At 42.9% G+C, this 22,542-nt stretch overlaps 1 protein-coding gene across 2 annotated transcripts in view; it reads right to left on the bottom strand.

Annotated features, from left to right (window-relative positions):
• LOC146811578 (butyrophilin subfamily 1 member A1-like) overlaps nt 1–22,542 on the bottom strand; it is a 92,486-nt gene that overhangs the window by 22,361 nt on the left and 47,583 nt on the right. For both annotated transcript variants that reach the window (XM_085618555.1, XM_085618556.1), the window contains exons 7-9: nt 21,193–21,213; nt 11,101–11,121; nt 3,985–4,011 (exon numbers count right to left, since the gene is read on the bottom strand). In XM_085618555.1, coding sequence (XP_085474681.1) covers nt 3,985–4,011; nt 11,101–11,121; nt 21,193–21,213 — 69 coding nt within the window. The remainder of the gene's footprint in view (nt 1–3,984; nt 4,012–11,100; nt 11,122–21,192; nt 21,214–22,542) is intronic.

Below are 22,542 nucleotides of genomic sequence, written 5' to 3' on the forward strand. Positions count from 1 at the left end.
AAACTCCCAGTGGACCTGCGCCCAGCCACAATTGTGATTCTTAAAAAGGAAAAACCACCCGTTGAGTGTGGGTCATATAGACCAATATTGCTCCTAAATGTGGAGGCAAAGGTGCTGGCCAAAGTGCTGGCCAACAGGTTATGGCCAGTGATCTCCAAACTGGTTCATCCAGACCAGTCCGGGTTCATGTCTCATAGGAGTACGCGACTAAACCTGAGACAACTATATGGGGTACTCCACGAGACTAAATTATTGCCAGAAAGAGCAGCAGTTCTCCTATCGCTGTACGCCCAAATGGCGTTTGATAGTATCGAATGGCAATTTATATTTGCCACCCTGGACAGGTTAGGTTTTGGACCAGAGTACTGCTCCTGGGTAAAACTCCTTTATCAAAACCCGTAGGCTAGAGTGAAAGTTAATGGAGAGGTGTCCCGCTCATTTTCCCTCGGTAAGGGTACGTGGCAGGGATGCCCACTGTCACCAATGATCTTAGCCTTGGCGTTGGAGCCTCTGGCGACATGGGTCCGTAATGGCCTCGTGATGCAGGGGATACCGGGAGAAGGGGAATGGGAAGACAGGATATCACTTTACGCCGATGATATTCTCCTATACTTGACTAACCCATATAGGTCGGTCCACAGGGTCCTCCATATTTTCCAGCTGTTTGGCACCTACTCGGGATACACAATCAACTGGACCAAATTCCTCATGTTTCCACTGGCGGGGGAAATCCCACAGAGATTGGAGGTTGCTACTCCCCTGCAGGTCAAAACTAAATTTACGTACCTGGGCATGCAGATCTCCACAAAGGATTATGATTTTCTGGCAGAGAACTTGTATACCCGGATACAGAGACTGGGTAGGGACGTGGAACACTAGAGGAAACTGCCGGTGTCACGGATGGGGAGAGCAGTCCTTTTCAAAATGATGTTCTTGCCCAGATTACTATATTTGATGCAAATCACCCCCTTCCTGATACCCAAAAAGTCTTCCAGGATATAAATAGCGAAGTACGTAAACTTCTTTGGGATGGAGGGAGTGCTAGAATAGCCCTAGGTAAGCTTCAGAGGGGAATTTATGAAGGGGGGTTGGCCGCCCCAGATATCACTAAATACTATTGAGTCTCGCAACTGATAGTTGTCAACGATTGGAGTTTTGCCGACTGCAGAGATCCGGCATTTAGGGCGGATCACTGGGCGATGAGGGAAAGGGGATACGTAGCTGCACTATTTGGTGGACAAATAGATAAACACCTTCCCCCACATACACTGTCTGTAATACGGATTTGGAAATAAGCGACAAACCACACGGGGTGGAAGGGCAAGTTAACAGGTAGAACGCCACTCTGGGATAGTGACCAGTTGAGAGAACTGGGGGCCTTGAGGCAGTTTTTAAAGAAATGGGAAGTGATCGGGATAGAGAAACCAGAAGACATATGGAGAGGACAGAAACCGCTCGCTTTCCAGGAGCTTCAAAGCGAATATGACTTAGCAGAAATGGAAAGGTACAAATACTTGCAGCTACGACATGTGCTTCACCAATACATGAGGGAGGGGGACACACTCCCAGAATATTATCCTCTGGAAGATAGGCTGCTGCTGGATCCGATGGAAACAAACACAACTTCCCTGACATATAAAAAGTTGCTCTACAACTCTCCCAATCCAATAGAGCACTCCGGGCAGCATGGGAAAATGATTTAGGGTTACTAGAGGACGACGACTGGAATGAAGCGGTACAAAGCCCCCGGGAAGTAGCCATTAGAGCCAGGTTCCGGCTGGTACAGCTGCGCATATTACACAGATCCTTTGCCTCCAGGCTGCTACTTCACAAACTGGAGCATGGGTTGTCCAGTTTTTGCATGAGGAAATGTCGGGAAACAGGCACCTTTTTCCATATTCTATGGGACTGCAAATATGTTAATAATTACTGGAAGGAAGTGGCGGGAGTTATGTCAGAAGTAACGGGGATAAATATTCCAGTTGAACCACGATGACTACTTGTGTGTGTAACGGGGGAATTAAAATGGCAGAAATAATGCCACTATTTGGTTGAGAGTTGCGGGGATGGTGGCAAAACGAAATATTGCCCAAAAGTGGGGTGGACGGTATCCACGATTGAGAGAATGGGAGAGTGACATGGACTGGTGCTCCAATGCAGAGAAAGTGATATATAAAGCCAGAGGCTGCCCACACAAATGGGAGAACATTTGGGGGGACTGTCAGAAATATCAGGGGTATTTAGACCGAACAGGGGGAGGGGGGCCGAGCTGTAGATTAGATTAGAGAGCTTCTATTGTTACTTAGGGTGAGAAGATTTGACTTGTAATTGTGGCTATGTTATTGACTGAGAAGATCTAAGGTGAATGTGGAATTGTGACTTTGTGATCCTGTGATTAGCACTAAGCTTCTTTAATTTTTTTAAAAAGATGTGTCAAGAAATGGCTTAAAGAATTAGGCCTCAGTTCATACTGGACCGAGCCGCATAGCCTAACATCAAGTTGCAAAAATGTATAGAAGAGAACTTATTGGTCATACATCCTGAATACACTACACCGTGACCCAAGATTGGGAAGGCTAACAACCCAATTTCTTACTGTAAAACCGAACACAAGCTTCAAAGAATTCCTTGATAATGTACAACCACATCTAGCTAAAACTCTGTATTTTAAATTAAGGTATGACACTTTGCAGCTCAAGAGTTATACAGCAAATTGGGGAACAAAGAAAGACTGAACCTGCACTTTATGCACTACATGCACTTTAAGGTCTACCGAAAACACAGCACATATCTTATTCTTCTGCCAAGCAAATGCCTGGGCAAGGGGGAAATGGATACGTCCGTTGTGCAACACACTGGGATTCAGGAAGCACCAAGATGCATTGAGGGTGCAGACAGAACTGTACCGCATATAATATTTGGATTATTTGTTTATGGTAGGGATATAAGAAGTAAAATGGGGCTAAAGCTGTGATGCGGCAATGAATAACGCACCTTTTTCATTGGAAAAGAATTCTGAATTGCACAAAACTATCTGTTATTTTAATTGTATCATAAAAAGTTTTAGCTGATTTTAAATATGTATACATCAGGGGGATGTACTGGAATACATAGTGGCCAGTTGATACTGTTTTATCCTGAGATTGATTACCATTTTACATTCTATATATTGCTCGATGAACTTTAGAACATATCATGCTGCGGGTGTTTAACACATGTATACAGTACAGTCGAGTATAGGCAATTGAACATTTTGTGAATATTTTGTATTGCTATGAAACGTTTTATGGGCTTTGGCCGATATAAAGTATTCCCACTACAGATTATTGTTAAAATGTAAGGTGTCAGGCCACGTAAAGTCAAAAAGGTGCCTATTTCTATCAGAAGACTCTTTTGGGTTGTCTCTAATCTGGTCCTAGATTTCTGGGCAAGTGGGCACACTTTAGCATCTTTGGAGCTCATTCAGCAAGAGAAGCAATGGCATTTACAGCTTTCTGCTCTGGCTCAGGGTCTAAAGCATCCATCTTTAATTTCAAGTTGGTAATCCATGCTGCCAAAAGCTTTTAAAACATGCTAGCAAATTACATGAGCCTCCAGTCTGGACATGAAATGCGTCCATTACTTACCGGTAATGGCATTACTCCTAGTCCTACTCCCTCGCCTTCTTTCTTAATCATTGCTGAAGAAGGAAGGTGAGAGACGACGGGAGGTAATATTACTTTTTCTACAAGATTTGACTAATAATTATGACTTTAAGATAGCCAATGAGGCTTCCAAGCCTTTTTCCCTTCCGAGCCATGTTATCTGTATTCATTTTGTGACTTAAAATGCCGTAATGCAGTCGCCGTTTATTGTGTTTTTGGATCAGGAAAGTACTAACCCTAGAACAAATGAGAGCAATAGGGGGGAGTTAAACCAAGAAAGAAGCAGGGGCAATGCAATGAAACACAGCAAGAGTTTGAGATGAACATTTTGTACTTTTACCGTTAGTGTAGCGTCCTTTTCTCCATTCTGAAATAAAAAAGACGAACATGAGAATTCCCAAGAAAAAAGAATTACTGTTGCATAGCTGTACAGTAGGAAGGGTACACAAGGAAACATGCATTTGCAAGTAACATCCCTCAGCAGGCAGATATAGGGCCATGCTGATGGGCCATGTACTGCAACAGCACCGCAGGAATGCTAGTGATCTACATCTAACAATGACCCTGAACTAGGAAGAAAATTGAGCGTAAGTGTCAATGATTTTTTTTTTTTAGTTCCAAAAAGAATATTATTGAGAGAATTAAGGTGTCAACATACAATGCATAAAATTAAGCATAGGTCATCACAATACAAAGAAGCGCTTAAAAGAAATACATGAATTGGAGTAATATACAATATAAATAATATTCAAGAACGTGAGAAAGAAGTACAGTTAATACCAAAATAAAACGAAGGAATGATCAGGGGAATCAAGGCGGTTTAAGGACTTCTTGTTGACATGGCTTTAGCAAAAGAGAACGTTAGGCATTTACATCAATATACAACGTAACAGGTGACCATAAATTCAGACGTTTTGTCGCATGATTTTTTGTTTTACTGAAACAAATTTTCTCAGGGAGTTTTTTTTAGTAAAACAAGGCATGAGGACTGCCGAGTGCTCGAGCAAAACATGTTGCATATCCAGCATCCTTCTGTGCCTTGTGCCTGCAACAGCGGGTGTACAGGAGGTATAGAAAATCCACGCCAGGCAGCCGAGGCTCTTTAAACATGTTGTTTTGTCCTCGACCATGGGAGCGAAGGCCAGGAGCTCCACTGGCCTGGCAGGTGTGTGGAACGCAAACCAAACTTAAAATGAGGCATAATGTCTTCTAGGTAGTCAAGTTTATCCGCAGATAAGACAGCTCAGTGTTTTAAGGCATACTCTGTAGAGATCTGTGTGTATCCATCTGGCCTCTGAATCCAAAGGCCACATGGATCATGCATTTTACTGGTTGTAAATGGCCCGATTCGCAGAATCAGGCCATTTGCGACCAGTAAAAGGCATTTTGGTATGTTTAAATTCCAATTTGCGATTCGGTAACATGTTGGAATTGCGAATACATACTGATTTGGTATTAGGAAAGCTCGTGCTTAGGGCATCCCTTCCTAATGCCAAAATGCAGCGGTATGTAAAAATGTTTTGCGACCCAAATGTAGTCGCAACACATTCACATTTTACCACCTACTTCAAGTTCTGAAATGTGTGTATTTGTTGCAACCTGAGCACAGTCAAAGTCAGGTAAGTATTTTAAAAACTTGCAGCTCTGCCTGAAGGAAGCCAACCTTCAGTAACTTAAGGTTTATCGGAGAGCCCTGTCTGAGTGAAATCTCATCAATGTCTATTTTGCACCATTGAGGAGAAGATATATTATTAGAAAATAAATAATAGTGCTACAAAAGGACACCTTGAAAATTAGAACATTTTTCACCATCGTACACCTACATTTAGGTGGGGACCTTATTACAAAATTAATTGAAGATAGTCCGAATGAAGATGTTGCTTAATATGGAAAGGTATTTTGGGTACATTAGGCATAATTTTTATTCGATAAACCATGTTTTAGAGGACAAATATTAAATAAGCTGCTTCAAGAATTGCAAGTAGGTGCTTTGATGGGCCCTTGTTCAACAATGTACAGTAAAATGCATGTTTATACAGAAAACAAAGAGGCCATGTTGAATATATTATATTCAATGTTGATACTACTTGAAATGTGTTAACTTTCAGGATCTTCCCTAGACAGTAGCAAGCTGCTAGCTGTAACCTTATGGTGGAAAGGATGCTTGTATGGCAAACAATCTAAGCCAGACAAATTGTTCAAAATAAAAGGAAACAGAAATACGAAGGATGATGTTAATTAAGATCTAGTTTGATCAGATTAATAAAAAGCTGTAACTCGATAACAGGGAATTTGTTGTAAGTCATATTTTGAAGGCCACAACTGTGAGCTCTCAGTCGAAATTGCGATAAAATAGCACAGCATGGTATGACAAAGACTAATCTCTGGGTAGGTGTGCCTTCTGAAGTCTCTTTGAAATTGTGTATACACCAGATCACTCCAAGAACTTAAATACAGTGATTAGAAACAAAGGGATATAAAGTCACTCAGGATATCACTCCAAGAACTGAAATACAGTGATTTGAAACAAAGGTATATAAAGTCACTCCGGATAAAGAAGAGATGAGTGAGAGACAAAGGTTGGAGTGAACTAAATTTTGGTTACTTGATTCCCAGATATGTTGGCTGTTTGTAGCAAACCGAACATCCAGTATGCAAATGTCTGTACATTTGTTTATCTAAGTATTTTATCCAATCCTGTAAACAATTAATCGACCAAACAATTTGTGTTTATTTCAGAGGAATAATGACCCAAAAAAACACAGCCTAGAACAAATAAATACTATTAAAAATATACAAATTTACACATGCTAAAAAGCAAGACATAGTGCTCCTGCGATAGTACATCGAGTGCTCAAGCTACACACATAAATTAAGTGACATGATAAAAATATTGTAACATCAAATTTTCATTAGAGATATTTATAGATGTGCAGATGTGTATTATTCTAACATTATGCACACACGTAATGGGACAATGTATGCATTGTAAATGCTGATCTTGGATAATAATTTCAAAAAACACATCATAAAAAAATTATCTATTGTACTAATAGCCAAACTGTCTTGGCAATCCTACACCATAAATTTGAAGCAGCAGATATTTTGAGACAGTAAAAATGAAAGGCTAAAAAGTATTTGTTTTGCATATACTTAAGGCTACTTCTTCTAAGGACCATTCCGAACTTAAAAACCAGACGCTTTGCCCTTTGAGACTCTATATAGCCCAGCTAGCATTTAAACCCTGTAAATGATTTCAACACGAGCTACTAGTCTGTTAACTTTCCAAGACTGGTGTGACTCACAATTATTTGTTTCTTCCTTTCATGTAAGCTGTTTTAGAGATCTGAAGCATGCCCATGTAAAAAGACTCAGGAGTTAAGTAAATGTTCTCCTAACCAATCAGCTGCAGTTGGTTATGCACACTTTTGAACATACTTAATGTTATCACTACCCTCTACTAGTAGAAGATCCATAAGGGCTTCTCTAAAAAAGCAAAGACCTTTGGTGCTCCACAGATGCACACTTTATAGTCGAGGTTTGAGACATGTTACTGACTAAATAGTTGTATGACCTCATTTATAATACAGTAGAACATAAAACGTTATTAGTAATAAGCCCAAGAGGTGTTTTAAATAAAACTATTTTCTGTTGTTGATAAAAAAAATAGAGATTAAAATGTCCCCATATCTTTCCGCCGTACACAGATGTGGCCAAGGCTTGAAGTTTATGTATTATCAGAGAAGGTCACATAGCTGTATCTCACAATGTTTTGGCGAGATATATTACTGTCCAGGCTTTTTGGGCTAAAGTAATATTGATCTTAAGAACTTGTTTTTTTCATTTTCTGTCACAACTTAAACTGATACTGAAATAATCAGTGTAATTCCCTGCTCTTTAAAATAAATCCCCCAATTCTAAATTATTCTGAAAGCTGTTTAAGGATTAAAGGCAATGAATGTTATTGTAGTGTGGCTGACAATTAGCCCTCCCAGTTTTCAAGAATCTTGCAAGCTAGTTAACATGTCCGGAATCCAGAGTAGGGTGCTTGAACCTAATGATGCATCATCAGCAGATTAAAAGGTTGAGTTTTTTTAAACCCCTTTCCCCTAAATTTTTGCAACATTAATACAACTTCTTAGCCAACTCATCACATGGTTTACATATAGGGTGAACAAAGTTGGAGCTTGTACGCATTCCTGATTTAGGGCTTAGTTGTTTCTTAAATGAGTCATCACCATAGTTTGGCATAGTTGCTTTCATGTAAGCAATTGATGACATTTAGTAATTCAGGTGGTATCCTCATTGACCCCAGAACCTTCCGTAGACATTCTTGTGGGCTTCAAGTCTACACACACCAGGTTCAAGATTTTTCCCATAACTGCAGAAACACTTCTATAAGCAAATGGAATCTAAATACTTAATCTATAGTGCTGATCCCTTTGTGGAAACTTGCCGGGAAATTAAAGAGCACGTTATTTGACGTTGTCTGTTCTTCTATATGATTCACTAGCATTCTCCTAAATGTTGTTCTGACTATTGTCTATCAGACTGAAGGGGGTGTAATTGGTAGGACCATTACGACAGCTTTTTTTTAAATGAGAATGATCTCAGGATCAAGTCATGTTGGAGGAGCAGAACCTCCTTCTATAATAGCATTAGCTAAAACTGAGAAACAGCACCTTCAGATTAGAGGTTCTAGCTTAAATAAATCCATGAGGATTTTGTCTAACCTAGGGAGTTGACTGCCCTTTTGACTCTGGACAGCCTGAATCACCTTTTTTGTTGTGAATGATGTTAAGGGAGTGTCAATTTATTATAGGTGTCAGAATTGGACCAAGACCACTCAATTCCATATTAGTGATGTATATCAGCTGAGTGAGGACAAGAAGGGCAGTTAGCCCCTTTGTATATTATTGACCCTGAGACAGTAGTGCCCCTGACTTTGGGAAACATAACAGTAATGATATGTTCCTTGAAACAGAGCCACATTAGGGATCTCATGGCATTACGAATGGTCTTATCATTAAATGGGTCAAAAGTTGAGCCAGCGTTTCTCTTTTAGTATTTACTATAGTCAGGTAATTTCCCTGACTGCTAGAAAGAGTTCATATTTAGATTGGTACTCATCAGCAGCAGGAGGACTGGGCCAAGCATGCTGACCTAAAACCCAAGGAGCAGGCCGGTTTCCACGTGGCATGAGCCTGGAATGAGCATTAAATACTCCCTGTAAAATATTGAATGAATGTCAGTAAGACATAATATTAGTCAACTCTTTTTTAGCTTTGAGACATTCTGTTGCACCTGAACTAGTGATGATTATTGTTCCTTATGGGAGAAACTTTTATTGCTTTGTGGGTCTATGTGCCGCATTCATTATTAGTGATTTTGGAACCAGAGGAAAGACATTTTTCTGGCTATGTGGACTTCGGTGTGGCCTTCAACACTAGTTATGTGGAACCTTAAGGAAGAAGCTTTTGTTGGTGTGTTTTCTTGAAGGTCTTCTGTTTCTAGTAAGAATGTTTTTTCCCTAATATGTTCTCAAGGTTAACTTGACACTGATTACGCATCCATAAATACGATACCACTATAAATCCGCCTGAAGCAAGGGTGTGTTCTGCTGTCTGTTTTAGTTAGCTTAGCTACTATAGATATTTATATAACTGATCTACGTGACTTTCTGAATCAAGATGCTTTCCCAAAGCTCCTGTGTTATTTGTCGTTGCATTGCTTCAAGTTGACTGCTTGATCTTTCTTGATTGGCCTACAACAACAGTTAGATGCAATATTGACCTCCTGTCTTGGAAATATGTTTACCATTAATGACACCAAGATCAAGATTTTGGTTATTGGAAGCATGCCTTTTAACTCTGTATATGGTGATTGACTAATATCTGTGTATCTGTGGATGACTTTTGAAACTGATACTTAGTCCTGGATAGACCATAATGGCATGGTTTGTAATCATGCAATCTTCGGTGTTGTGCCTGTGTGCACCTTTGTAAATTATGTTAATGCAAAGTTGCCCTGACAGCACTTTATGGATACACCGTTTTTCTTTAGAGCCCTCCTTTGACTTTACATCAGGAGTAGTGAAATGTTGGAAGCATGTCCTTTTGTTATGAAAATGCTCAGTCATAGAGGCCATCTCCTTGGATTTGGGACCGAAGCCCCTGAGTTTGCAGGGGCTTCAGTCCCAAGAGAGTCCTGAGAGATCACTGCTCTGAATTTTTACGCTAAGCTCTGCAAGAACCGGTGTTTGGCAATAGCTGGAGATTTCCTCAGGACCCTCATAGAAAGGGTTTGCTGTCATGCAGGATTCCCCACTGTTCTTTGACTTCATTAAACATGAAATTAAACATGATATCTTGACATATCACTTTTTAAGGCTGCTTATGAAAATGTGTTGTATAGGAAGAGAAAACACTCCTTAATATTACGGATTTAAAAATGACTTAGGACGCGTCTAAAATATTGTAGCCGATTCTCATCTTCAACCCCTGCTACTGGAAATGAGGTTGTGGCTTCCATTAGAGGAAAGGCCTGCAAAAGTGATGAGCAGATATAGGGCTGATGGGAAATGCGAGTGTGTTACGAAATTATGTGAGGCTGTTGTGCACTTCCTGCTTGTCTATCCACGTTCTCGCAAATGTAGTAAAACGTGTTTAAAATAAGTTTTAAATAATGTATTAGTTTGAACAATTGTAGCGACTAGAAACTTACTATTTAAGATCATTATAGAGGTGGTACTCCCTGGTGGGGATTTTTTGAAGTCCTCAATGAAATTAGAAAAGTTTAAAGTTGACCATATGTGATTATTGTTCTTAGCACGTTCATTTTATTTATTTTGTCTTTTACGAAAAAGTAACTTTCACTATGTTATGTTATGTTATGTTATAGGAGCTTATAAAGCGCACTTCTACCCAAGGGTGTCCTGGCACTACACTCTGACTCACAGGAAACAAACGGGGACCTATACCAAGAATAATCATGAAAGAAATAATCTATAAGAAAGGAGCTCTGAGGCATTCCTAAGATGCACTGGCAGGCTGTTCCAGGCTTACGCCGCACAATAGGAAAAGCTGTTGCCTCCCCAACTGGCTTTTTTTATTCGGGGCATATGAGGTATATTCATATGACATAGGTAGTTTAATAATCGAAAATAAATTGATTACTTAAAAGTAAAATTGGTATTTTTTCCCAATGTGCCCAACTGGATTTCAAAGTTTATCACTCATTTCGTACAGCTGTCAAACGTCGGGGTTGTTACTGAGATATAGTCGAGAAACAAATATTTCATGATCATAACAGAGCTGCCCAGGTAACCTGTGCTGATCTAAGCAGCAAATAAAACCCTGATGGCGGACACTGGACTTCCACAGATTTTTTTCTTTGCATCAGGAAGCAAAAATATTACCAGGAGCAAAGTTAAAACACTTCCCATTAGGTTTCTTACCTAGTTCTTTCAAGTTTCTTTCTGTAAAGGATAAAAAACAGTATACGTTTAGTTTCCATTTTTATTATATGCAGTATTATTAAGAACAAGGAGTACTGTATGATTCAAGCATCCTACAAATATCTATCTATCTATCTATCTATCTATCTATCTATCTATCTATCTATCTATCTATCTATCTATCTATCTATCTATCTATCTATCTGTCAAATGGTATTCATCAAATTTGATAGTTAGACCATTGTTACTGTTGACCGTCAGTGTGCTACATTTTGTGAAATTAAGGGCAAAACTAGTAATCGTCTCGATTTTAATTCTGCAGGACTTCTTTATACAAACTCCCAGAAAAACAGTAAACACATCTTTTGTCAATTCTCCAGTCACATACCCTCAGTTTACGGCAGCTTCTTTTGTTTGTCCCCATGCATGCGTAGAGGGATTTTTTAAATAAAAAAGGTTTTGATCATTTGTACTAGCAATATATCCATCTGTTTTTGGGAAGGCGTCTGGAACATTTCTCTATAGCTAGGACAGTAAGAATTTCTCTACAAAAGCATGAAGAATTTTTTTAAATCCCATATAGATCAAATATGGATGTCCAACTGCCAATCCACGCAATTAAAAAAAATTGGTTGCCATCTTTTAATTGTCATTCCACCGGGATTTTAAATCTCACTTTTGGTCAACTATGTAATGTAATGTAATGTAATGTAAAATAGCATTTGTACCGCGCTGAAGTCACTCCAGGGAGCATCAAGGCGCCAGATACTGATTTAGTGATGAAGGAAACAGGTAGGGAGTGGATGGAACTCACCCAACTGTTACACTAGTGCTCTAACGCGGGAGTCCTGTAGCTTGAAAATCCAGGTTTTCAGTCCCTTTCTGAAATCTTTTTCCTTGTCTAGGGCACGAAGGTCGGGGGGAAGAGTGTTCCATGCTTTTGCCCCAAGTACTGGAAGGGATTTGCCACCTCTTGTGCTGAGCTTGAACCTAGGTACTGACAGGAGATTAGAGCTAGATGAACGGAGATTGCGAGAGGGGTGGTATCTGGCGAATCTCTGCTGTAGGTATTTTGGTCCCAGAGCATGGGTGGCTCTAAAGGTGATAATCAGTACTTTGAAGAGGACTCTCTTGTTAATTGGGAGTCAATGTAGAGTATTTAGTGCAGATGATGCAGAAGATTTCTTCGGCCATTTAATGACTAACCTAGCTGCGGCATTCTGCACCATTTGAAGTTTATGTGTGGTGGTTTTTGTAGTACCTGCATATAGACTATTACAATAGTCTATCCGCGACGTCACCAAAGCAACTGTTACCGTCTTCCTAGCCTCAAGAGGAAGGAGGTCGAAAAACTTCCTGAGTCCTTTAATAATGGCAAAGCAGTTACCTGCCACTTTCAAGGCTTGCTGCTTGAACGAGAGGTTGCTGTCAAATGTAATCCCTAGGTTGCTTGCTCTTGGATTTTCTGCAGCAGCTAGAACAATCTTCAAAGACGGAAGTCCATTGCTATGCACAGTAAAATCAACTAAGAGTCTAAGTGTCAGTGGTTGGAGGGATGGCGGGGGGCTATGGAACACAATTCCCTCTGAAGGAATGGATGGCCACGGCCCTGGCCTTCAGCATGATCCTGCTCCGAGGTGCTGCGGGACCTCTCGACTCACCGAACATTTCCCACATCAATAAAGGACTCAGGTACCTCGCAATTAAGACAACCACTGCCCTGTTGGGTCGACCTACCTTAGTCATGGGTGTAGATCCTGGGACTCGGCCCCTCTCGAGGTGCTGCAAAATGTTGGTTGAATAGGGAGGGACGGAGTGCCGCATCCCCCCGCGTTTCGACTTTTAGTGCATCAGCTGGGCGACAGGCACTCTGCATTGTTGTATTAATGGGCGGTTAAGGGCCCAGAGTGCAGGGAAGCAGGGTGGGGGTTGTTGGGATAGGGATTTAGAGTTTATGTATGTTTTTGTTGAATCGACACAAAAAGGTTGCACATTGTCAGGGGAATCGATAACTTACCCGTGTTCAAATGAGTACACAGTGGGACAAAAACATTAAGATACTGAGTTAGAACGTCAATGGGCTTGGGGACGAGGTCAAATGCTGCGTGGTTCTACAATATATTAGAAGGCAAGCCCCGAACGTAATCCTCCTACAAGAAACACACTTAGTGGGTAACTCCTGCAGGGCGCAAAATAGGTGGGGATACAAGCAGGTGGCCCACGCAGACTTCACTTCTGGTTCGAGGGGAGTGGGTATAATGACAAGAAACTCTTTTCCCCTGGCTGTACACTCCACATGGTCGGATGATTCAGGGAGGTATGTGGGAATCATGGGGCGGTGGGAGGGGCACACGCTAACATGCATGTCTGTTTACGTACCTCCAGGTCTTCAGACCCACACGTTTAAAGATTTGGGTGCGGTTTCGCTCTCGCTCCCGGAGGGTCTGTTGGTGGTGGGAGGGGACCTAAACTCAGTAGTTTCAGTCACACTAGACCGATACCCCGTGAACTTGGGGCCTCAGCTCGATGGTTACCTGATTTTCCGGAAGCCCTGGGTCTAGCAGATGCATGGAGAACGTACAACCGGGATAGTATCCAACACATGTTCCACTCGGGGGCACACAATGGCCTCTCCCGTATCGACTACCTCATAGTCCCAGCATCCCAAATTACAAATGTCCAAGAAATCAGACATATGGCACGAGGCATCTTCGACCACTCCCCGATATGGGCTCAACTGGTCCTGGGGAGGGTGGGTAGAATCACTCCCATGAATCCATGGTATCTGCGTGATCCGGTGGTGCGCAAGGCCCTACTCCAGGCCTTTGACCACTACTTCCAAGATAACAAGCGGTTGGTTGACTCCCCCCGGGTCCTGTGGGAGGCATTTAAGTCAGTAATAAGGGGGCAGGCACTCTCCCTGATCGCTGGGACTCGCAAAGAAAGAATGAAGGAGTTAGTCGAGACAGAACTCGAAATCCTCCGACTGGAGGAAGACCTGGAGGAAGAGGTGACCCCGGAGAAACTGCATACTTTAACACTCAAAAGAGATGACTATAAAGCAATAGCCACCGACAGGGCCAAAACACTGGGGAGAGAAAAAGAGGGCAGAATTTATGACCTTGGTGACAAGGCCAGGAAACTGATAGCGTGGTTGGACAAACAGGAGTGGGCGTCCAGGTTGGTGCCGGAGCTGCTAGATAGAGATGGTCAGTCCATCACTGATCCTCAATCCATCGCCAACACGTTTGCCGCTCACTACAGCGGTTTTTACCGCACAGGTACATCCTGTTCCGAAGATGACTCCCAGTCACTGCTCCGGGACATAACACTTCCCACCCTATCGGCAGAGGACTTGCGGCTATTGGAAAGTGACTTTACCAACGACGAAGTTGCACTAGCGATTAGGAGTCTCCAATCGGGTAAGGCCTTGGGTCCCAATGGCTTGCCTATTGAGCTCTATAAACTAGGGACAGACAAGTTAGCCACGCACATGCGGAACGTGTTCTAGGACAGCAAGAAGCAAGGGACGCTTCCACTGGATCAGAGGGTGGCCACACTGATTACCATCCATAAGGAGGGCAAACCTAGGACGGACTGGGCCTCTTACAAGTCTATCTCCCTACTCAATGCGGAGCCCAAAATCCTAGCCAAACTCCTGGCAAACCGACTGGTCAAAGTAATAAGCGGATTGGTACACCCGGACCAATCGGGTTTCATGCCCCAGCGCAAAATGCGCTGAATCTGTGAAAAGTACATGGTGTGGTGGGAAGGATAGCTTCGATCCAAGAACAGGCGATTATAGTTTCACTGGATGCCTCTATGGCATTTGACACCCTAGAATGGCCGTATCTTTTTGCAGTCCTCACTAAGATGGGTTTCGGGCCTAGTTTTATTCAATGGGTCAGGCTCCTCTACTCGGATGTCCACTGTCTCCTCTCCTTTTTGCCCTTGCCCTGGAACCCCTCACGGCATGGATCTGCAGGGATCCAGTGATACGTGGCCTGCGGTGGGCATCAACATGGGAGGACCGCATCTCACTATTTGCGGACGATATTCTTTTGTACTTAGCCTCTCCAAGAGGGTCATTGCGAAAAGTACTCGACATTTTTGCGAGCTTTGGTAGATTCTCTGGGTATTCCATCAACTGGAGTAAATCTCTCCTATATGTCCTCAGCGGGGACCCACCCACCCCACCCCGGGACTGCCCTATACAAATCACTACGGAAGGCTTTAAATATCTGGGAATTTTCGTCACGTCTGATCTGAAACTCCGATATGACTGCAACCTGCTTCCTTCGTTACAAAGGTTAAAGCGGGATATAATACGCTGGAAGGCGCTCCCCCTCACTGCTGGGCAGGGCAGCTCTTTTTAAAATGATGTCCCTGCCTCGCTTTCTATATGCATTACAAAACTACCCTGACCCCATACCCGCACGCTATTTCAGGGAAATAGAGAGCCTACAGAGGGACTTGCTGTGGAACGGGAAACCTCGCATAGCACTAGCCAAACTTACCCTCAACTGGTATGATGGAGGGATCAGTCTTCCTGATCTCAAGAAATACTATTGGGCAGCCCATCTCGTGGCCATTAACCACTGCACCTACCGCCGCGCAGATGACCCGGGATACGCCATGGACAGGTGGCTTCTACCAGGAGGGAACTACAATAGGGCCCTGTATTCCCATACTAGGCGGTACCCCCTGACTGGGCCCACTGGACATTCGGTCCAGGTCTGGCACGCCGCAAACAGGAGTATAGGGTGGGATCGGAAACTGACACTTGCAACACCTCTTTGGGATTCTGAGAAACTAGGGAACCTGTGGACATCGAAGGGGTTAGATAAATGGGATCTCATGGGATCTCGAAAGTGGGGGACCTGTGGGTGAAAGGCGACGTTGTGATGTTTGCCTCCTTGCAGCAGGAACACCAACTCGCCAACCCAGAATACTTTAGATACCTCCAGATTCACCATGCACTACGAACACACCTGCCAAAGGGTTCCTCACCGCCAGAGTCTTCACCCCTCGAAGATAGGCTGCTTGATGGGTACTTACCAGTAAAGGCCAAATCCCTGACCTATAAAAAATTGATTAATAATATGATGGACCCTCTCCAGCACACCAGAGCAAAGTGGGAGCGGATGGTCTGGAGTTGTATGATGAAGAGTGGCAGGAGGCAGTGGCCTCTCCAAGGGAAGTGGCAATCTCGGCCAGGCTGAGGCTCATCCAGCTCAAAATACTGCACAGAGTGTATATCACTGGACCCTGCATGGTACGCATGGGGAGGGCGGAGGGGGGGACTGTAGACGTCAGTGTGGCCGAGAGGGCACATTTATACACATACTGTGGGAATGCGATCTCATTCAGGTGTACTGGCGTAAAATCCATGAAGTACTTGACGAAGTGTTGGAGTTGGTCATCCGCCCTGAGGCGAAGAGATGTCTTTTAAATGTGTGGGAACCCACAGATCTGAACAGTAAGGGCAAGATCTGGGTCTCCCTAGGCCTCATGATAGCAAAGAGGAACATCGCGCAATGGTGGGGAGCCTACGTGTCCACCCACTGTAGAGGACTGGATGAGAAACATGAACTGGTGTATGTTCCGAGAAAAGACAGTATATCTAGCGCGGGCTGCCCCAAAAAGTGGTCCTTGATCTGGGTGCATGGAATGCCTACTGGGGAGATATCTGTAGCCCTCCACAAAACTCCCTTCCTGATGACCTGTCTTCACTGTAAATGATGTAACCCGGGCTGCTCCATCGCCCTGTTCCTGTTACTAATGTGATTACCACTGTACTATTGAATGAACTTCCCCTATCTGTAACCCGTTATGTCGATTCATGATGTTTAATAAAAAGAATCATTATAAAAAAAAAAAAAGAGTCTAAGTGTCAAATTGTTTCATCTGCAGTGACATTCATGAGCATGCCCAGAAAAAAGAATTCTCACTTTGTTTCTGAAGCAAACCAGTTACTGGAGGGGCTCAGTTCACATATTCACAAAACTTTTCAACGTATAAAATACGACCTCAAGTAAAGTCAGTTCTACATTGAAAATGCTCATTCCAAAAATTTGAACCTGGAGGCTTTTGAGTGTGGAGGTATCTATAGGTTCAACCCTGTGTGTGAAATGTTCCTCAGCAGTGAGTGCCACTTAGGGAAAGGGAAGTGGATGTTCTCAAGGGAGTGGTCTTTGATTATGTGGTCAACAAACCAAAAGTCATTCCTTTTTGGGTATTTACCCAAATATATGTAATGCTTTCCCCACATTTAATAGCACTTCTAATTTTACACCAAGGGGAAGAAGGCATACGTGACATGCAAATGGGGAAACTGCATACAACACCCCAATTAAAAGTGGGCTTGGTCTAACTTTCACATATACTCTCAACTAGGCATGAGTATTTTTAAAGGCTGATAGGTCTCTAAGGCTAGCAGGCGATCTGTGCAAGAAACCTATTCTAAAGAGGAATACATGAATAGTACACACATACTGATCAAAAGAGCCCTGCTGAACAGAACAAAGGGCCCGATTCACAGAACTAACTTAAGACAAAATCCTAAACTTACTACCATTTTGGTATTCACAGAAGGCACTTACTCTTCAATGAGTAAGTGCCTTCTGAGGCACTTACTCATTTTGGTAATCACAGAAGGCACTTACTCATTTTGGTATTGACAGAAGGCACTTACTCATCAATAAGTAAGTGCCATCTGTGAATACCAAAAATAGTAAGTGCCTTCTGTGAATACCAAAATGGTAGTAAGTTTAGGATTTTGTCTTAAGTTAGTTCTCTAAATCGGGCCCTATATAATTAGAAAGTTTGGTTAGGATGGTCTAGGCATGTATGATAACACTGCACTGGGGCTTTATGGTGGATGTATGAAATATTATGTTAATAATAGAACTAAGTGAAAGTTTGAATACATTTGCAAACTTCGAAAACAAATTGTTGAATCTCCAAGTAAAGAAATAAGCAAACAGAACGGGCCAGTTGTAAATAACATGAAAAGTTAAAGATTAACAGCAACCGTGGTGAATAAAGATTGCTGTTCAAACACAAAATGCTCAGCTTGGGCTGGCCCTCCTTAACTAGAGTATCAAAACCAATCACATTTAACTTGCAGATTATCGATTGGAAGAAAATAAAACAAACTAAAATAGAAAATAAATTCATAAGTGGTATTGTAACTGCAGAGATTACAGAGCCGAATCCCAAAAGCTTTTTCTCCTCCATTAGCCTGCAATAGGCACCTAAAGGTTTTCAAACTTTTCAAGCAAGGCTGTGATGTGACCTTGTTCGCAGAGCTAGATTTGTGATAGTGTTGCAGTTGCATCTATCGAGATTTCAATATCGCCCTGCTGAAAATGAAAAATAGTGGCCAAAAATCGACTCCCACTATATCAGTAGTACCCAGGCCGGGGAGGCGAAGCCGGACCCAATAGAGGCCCGGGCAAAACGCGGTCCTCCCCCGCCCCCATTAGCATGCTGGCTAGGCCGGCGGGGGCCAGGATTGGCCCCCCTCAGGCAAGGCAAACCCCCCCCCCCCCCCAATCAGGGGACGAGCTAGGGGGCGAGGGGGGGTATAAAAGGGGGCATATGGCCCAGTTAATCACACACATCCCCTCCTCGGATAGGAAGGAGAACCATGACCGATTGAAATTTATAGATTGATGTTTGGTGAATAAACTGCGACCTTTTCAGGCACCCAAGAAAGTGGTCAGTGGTGTTTTAAGGTAAAAGCGTGCATTTGGCGTTGAAGGGCAAGGGGAGGCAGGGAGACTTGCCGCCTGGAAGGGGTTAAGTCAGTATATGTATAGGTAAGTATAGATTTACTATATTTAACTCCAAAAATATGTACCTTGATATACACATGTATGAGCTACTTATCTATGGCAAGATTTAGACCACTCAGTCATAGTGGATGTGGCCCTACTTAGCTACATCCGGCAGCCCCAGCGCGTGGAAGTGGAAAAGGGTTAGCTCCTGCACCTTCACCTGACTTGCAGCAGCCCCTTGCTACTCTACTGCCACTACGTCTCGCTCCAGGGTTGAATCTGCCAAGGCACCCTGCACACGCCAATCCCCACTCATCCATTGCTGAAGGTCAAACCATACAGGCGGCTTCTACATCTGCTCTGGCTAGCAGGTTCTTAGCACACCCACTTCAAGAAGTATGGCACATAGGACTAAACATGTCAATGACTGATGTTTTGTGCTTTTATTCCTGAATTAAGTGATGTCAGACCCCCTCCAAAATCCTGCTCCGTCCCAGGTCTCAGAATAAGCACATCAGAGACCAAAATGCCTCCATGCAAGCTGGCAAACTTTGTAACTCTCCCGCTTCTCTGCTTCGTTTTGAAGAAGACTACACCTGTCTATGTCTACATCTAGCATCTATGTTTTTTCTACCTTGCATTCTGTACTTAAGTACTTTTTTACACTATGAATCTTACCTTTTTTATGCCACGATCCTTCCGACACATCGGTCATGTCTACATGTATAACTGGAGATACGACTACTCTATGTAATGGTACTCACTGTACCAACCTCAGAAGGATGGAAGAGGGAATTCACCTTGCTGGGTATTACATTCCTGGCCTGCGATGGAAGCAGAAGCCAGGAGTGAGCATATCCCAGCCCCCCCACTCCTTCTTCCCCAGCACTCTGAAGGATGTCATACCTGCATCGGTAAGATACAAGAAACCAATGAGCAAATTAACGAATAAATTAATGGAGTGTGTCTCTGCTTTCTAGCAGTCACTGACTAGCCATGGGAGTTGTACGCTGCTGTCTGTCGCAAGTGTCTAATCTGAGGACTTCTAAGGCCCCAGTTTTGATTACACAGTTAAATTCTGATCCCTATGCAAGTGGGGGTGTGCACTCAGTTCCGAGTTTTGTTGTAAAGACTGCATTATCACAATTTTCCTCTGACAGAATTTGCAGGTTCAGACCTGGTAAAATGTATCAGGTTACATTGTGTGGGGAAAAATCTGAAACCTGTGGAAAGTAGTACAGTAGACATTGAGTCCACCTTTAATTCCACATTATTCCAACACAAAACCCAAATAGGAGGTATTTACCGCACTCTTCAAACACCTCAACTCACTGACAGAATTTACTGGATGTGGTAAATACCTCACGCTTTACCGATGCATTTGCAAACAAGGCATAAAGAGTGTCCTGCAGACGCGGAGTCTCCTAGCTCACCCTCCATACGCTCTTAACCGAGCCCTTTCCTATTCTACCTCAAGGTATCAATGAGAAAGGTGGGCGCAGCTGTGATGGCGCCTTTTTAGGTCGAGCCTAGCCGCGCATGCGCTGCTCTGCGAGCCATGCTGTTTTGGAGTATGTTCTTGAATCCCCGCCCACTCTCCGCACATATTTGTCATTGGCTTATGCCATTGTCCTTCATAAATGCTGCTTCTGATTCGTTAATAGGCTTGTTGGTCCCTCCTCAGTACCGCCTTGTCTTCATTTGTAACCTCCCATGAGGACTGGCCCTTTTACTTCGGTTGTAACACAGTACGTCTTCTTTAGTCTGTAAGTACTATTTTCTTTAATGAGTTTCTCTTATGGCAGGAGGGGAGGAGAGTTGTGACCACCAGCTTGTTTATTTAACTCGTATCAAACGGGGAGCCCTTCAGGGGCCATGGGAGACAGAAGGGGACAACTCAGTGATGCCTTCAAGCATTTGGAATACATTAGGTCTCGCATTTGCGAGAGTTTAAGCTATTGGCATTGTAAATGACAATGCCTCATATTTATGTTTTAAAACCCAAAACATAAATACAAGGCATCGTCATTTACAATGCCAATAGCTCATACTCGTGTAAATGCGAGACCTATTGCATTGCAGATGCTTGTTTAAATGCACCACCTGTTAGCTTTGGTAAAATGAGTGGAAGCCTTCCTAGGCTGCCATGGAACCTACCGCCGGGATGAGACTTGTCAAAGGCGCAACAAGGGCTAATCGGTTGAATAGGATCCTTGGCCATATGGATTACTTCCTATGGATTGCTTCTCATCCAAACAGTGATTTTTTTTTATCAGGCATCGTTTTCAACATCAAAAATAATAAACCTTACCTAGTTGTTTTTCCATCGTTTCTGTGGGGAAACAAATAAAGATAATTTTTAAAAGTAATTTCTCTTGTACACAAAGTGTGATTTGCAGGCACCAAATGTGACACAATATCCAGTAGAAAAATACGTTAAGAACAAGTCCAGTGAACCAATCACTACAGGCATATTTTAATCCATTTTTTTTTTCAGATTGCCTCTGCCATTAAATACATAGACCACCTTCAGGGCCGGCTTAAGCACTGGTGGCGCCCAGTGTGACAATCTTTTTTTGCTGCCCCACCCCCATAACCTCTTCCTCGGATTCCCTCATGACCACCCGACAAAGTGCCCCTCATATCTTCATAGTCCCGATGCATTTCATTTGTTTTAAAGCGCTGGTAAAGGCTGACTTTACTAATAAGAATGTATATCTACCAAAACAAACCCTTTTCAGCAACATTAGGAATAGTTAATAAATGAATGGGGGAAAAAACATAACGTCCTAACGTTTTTATGCAGTTTGCATGCAGCTCTTTGATGACAGTTCTTAATAGTCACTGTGCTATATTAGGGTTGTATATTAGGAACTGCTATGACAAAAGCAGCAATCCACTCACCAATCCACATGAAATACAGATCTGTGATCTGCACCCTACGAGTTCTTTGCAGCAGGCATATTAACTCTCTGCGCTACTTAATGGCGAGTCAAACTGCCCCTAGAAAAAACTCTGATCTCTCTCTCTAGCAGGAACGTTGATCACAAGAGTTATCTTGACATTTTTAATAATTACCTGAAAACTGGACACGCAAGGAACTCTGCAGCAGGTGTTTTTAAATCGTAAGTTATTGCTAAACACAGCGCCCCCCCCCCCCCTCTCCAGGTCTCTAAAGCCTGCCCTGACCAATTTTGTGCAAGACTTGCTGCTGCTCCAGAAGGAACAGACAGGTTTCCATATAGCTTTTTAACAGCGAGTGTAAAACACCCAAAACAGTTATTTCATACAGAGACTGCGCTTAATTTGATTTTGTGGGTGACGGAGGGAGGGGGCCACCCCACTTTTTTTTAGGGACGGGCGCTCATTTTTTCCAATCAGACTTTTCCTGAGCGTAAAAGAGGGAAAGCACACCAACAGGAAAGAATGAGGAAGAGTAAGGGAAAAACCAGTCGCCAAGGCAGAAAGCAGGAGCCTGCAAGAGTGAGTTAAAGGGGGCAGAGAGTGTCTGGTGGTGGATTAAAGAGGCCTAAGGTGGGGTTAGGGCTACGCATCCTTGGTATTCGGTGCGCTGACATTTAATAGCGCCCGCTGCCGGCTTTTGAGCAGCGCTTTGGGCGCCTGCGCTCATTATTTTACAAATTACGCAATTTATAGAGAA

Source organism: Triturus cristatus, chromosome 7, assembly GCF_964204655.1.
Source record: "Triturus cristatus chromosome 7, aTriCri1.1, whole genome shotgun sequence".
NCBI classification, from domain to species: Eukaryota; Metazoa; Chordata; class Amphibia; order Caudata; family Salamandridae; genus Triturus; species Triturus cristatus.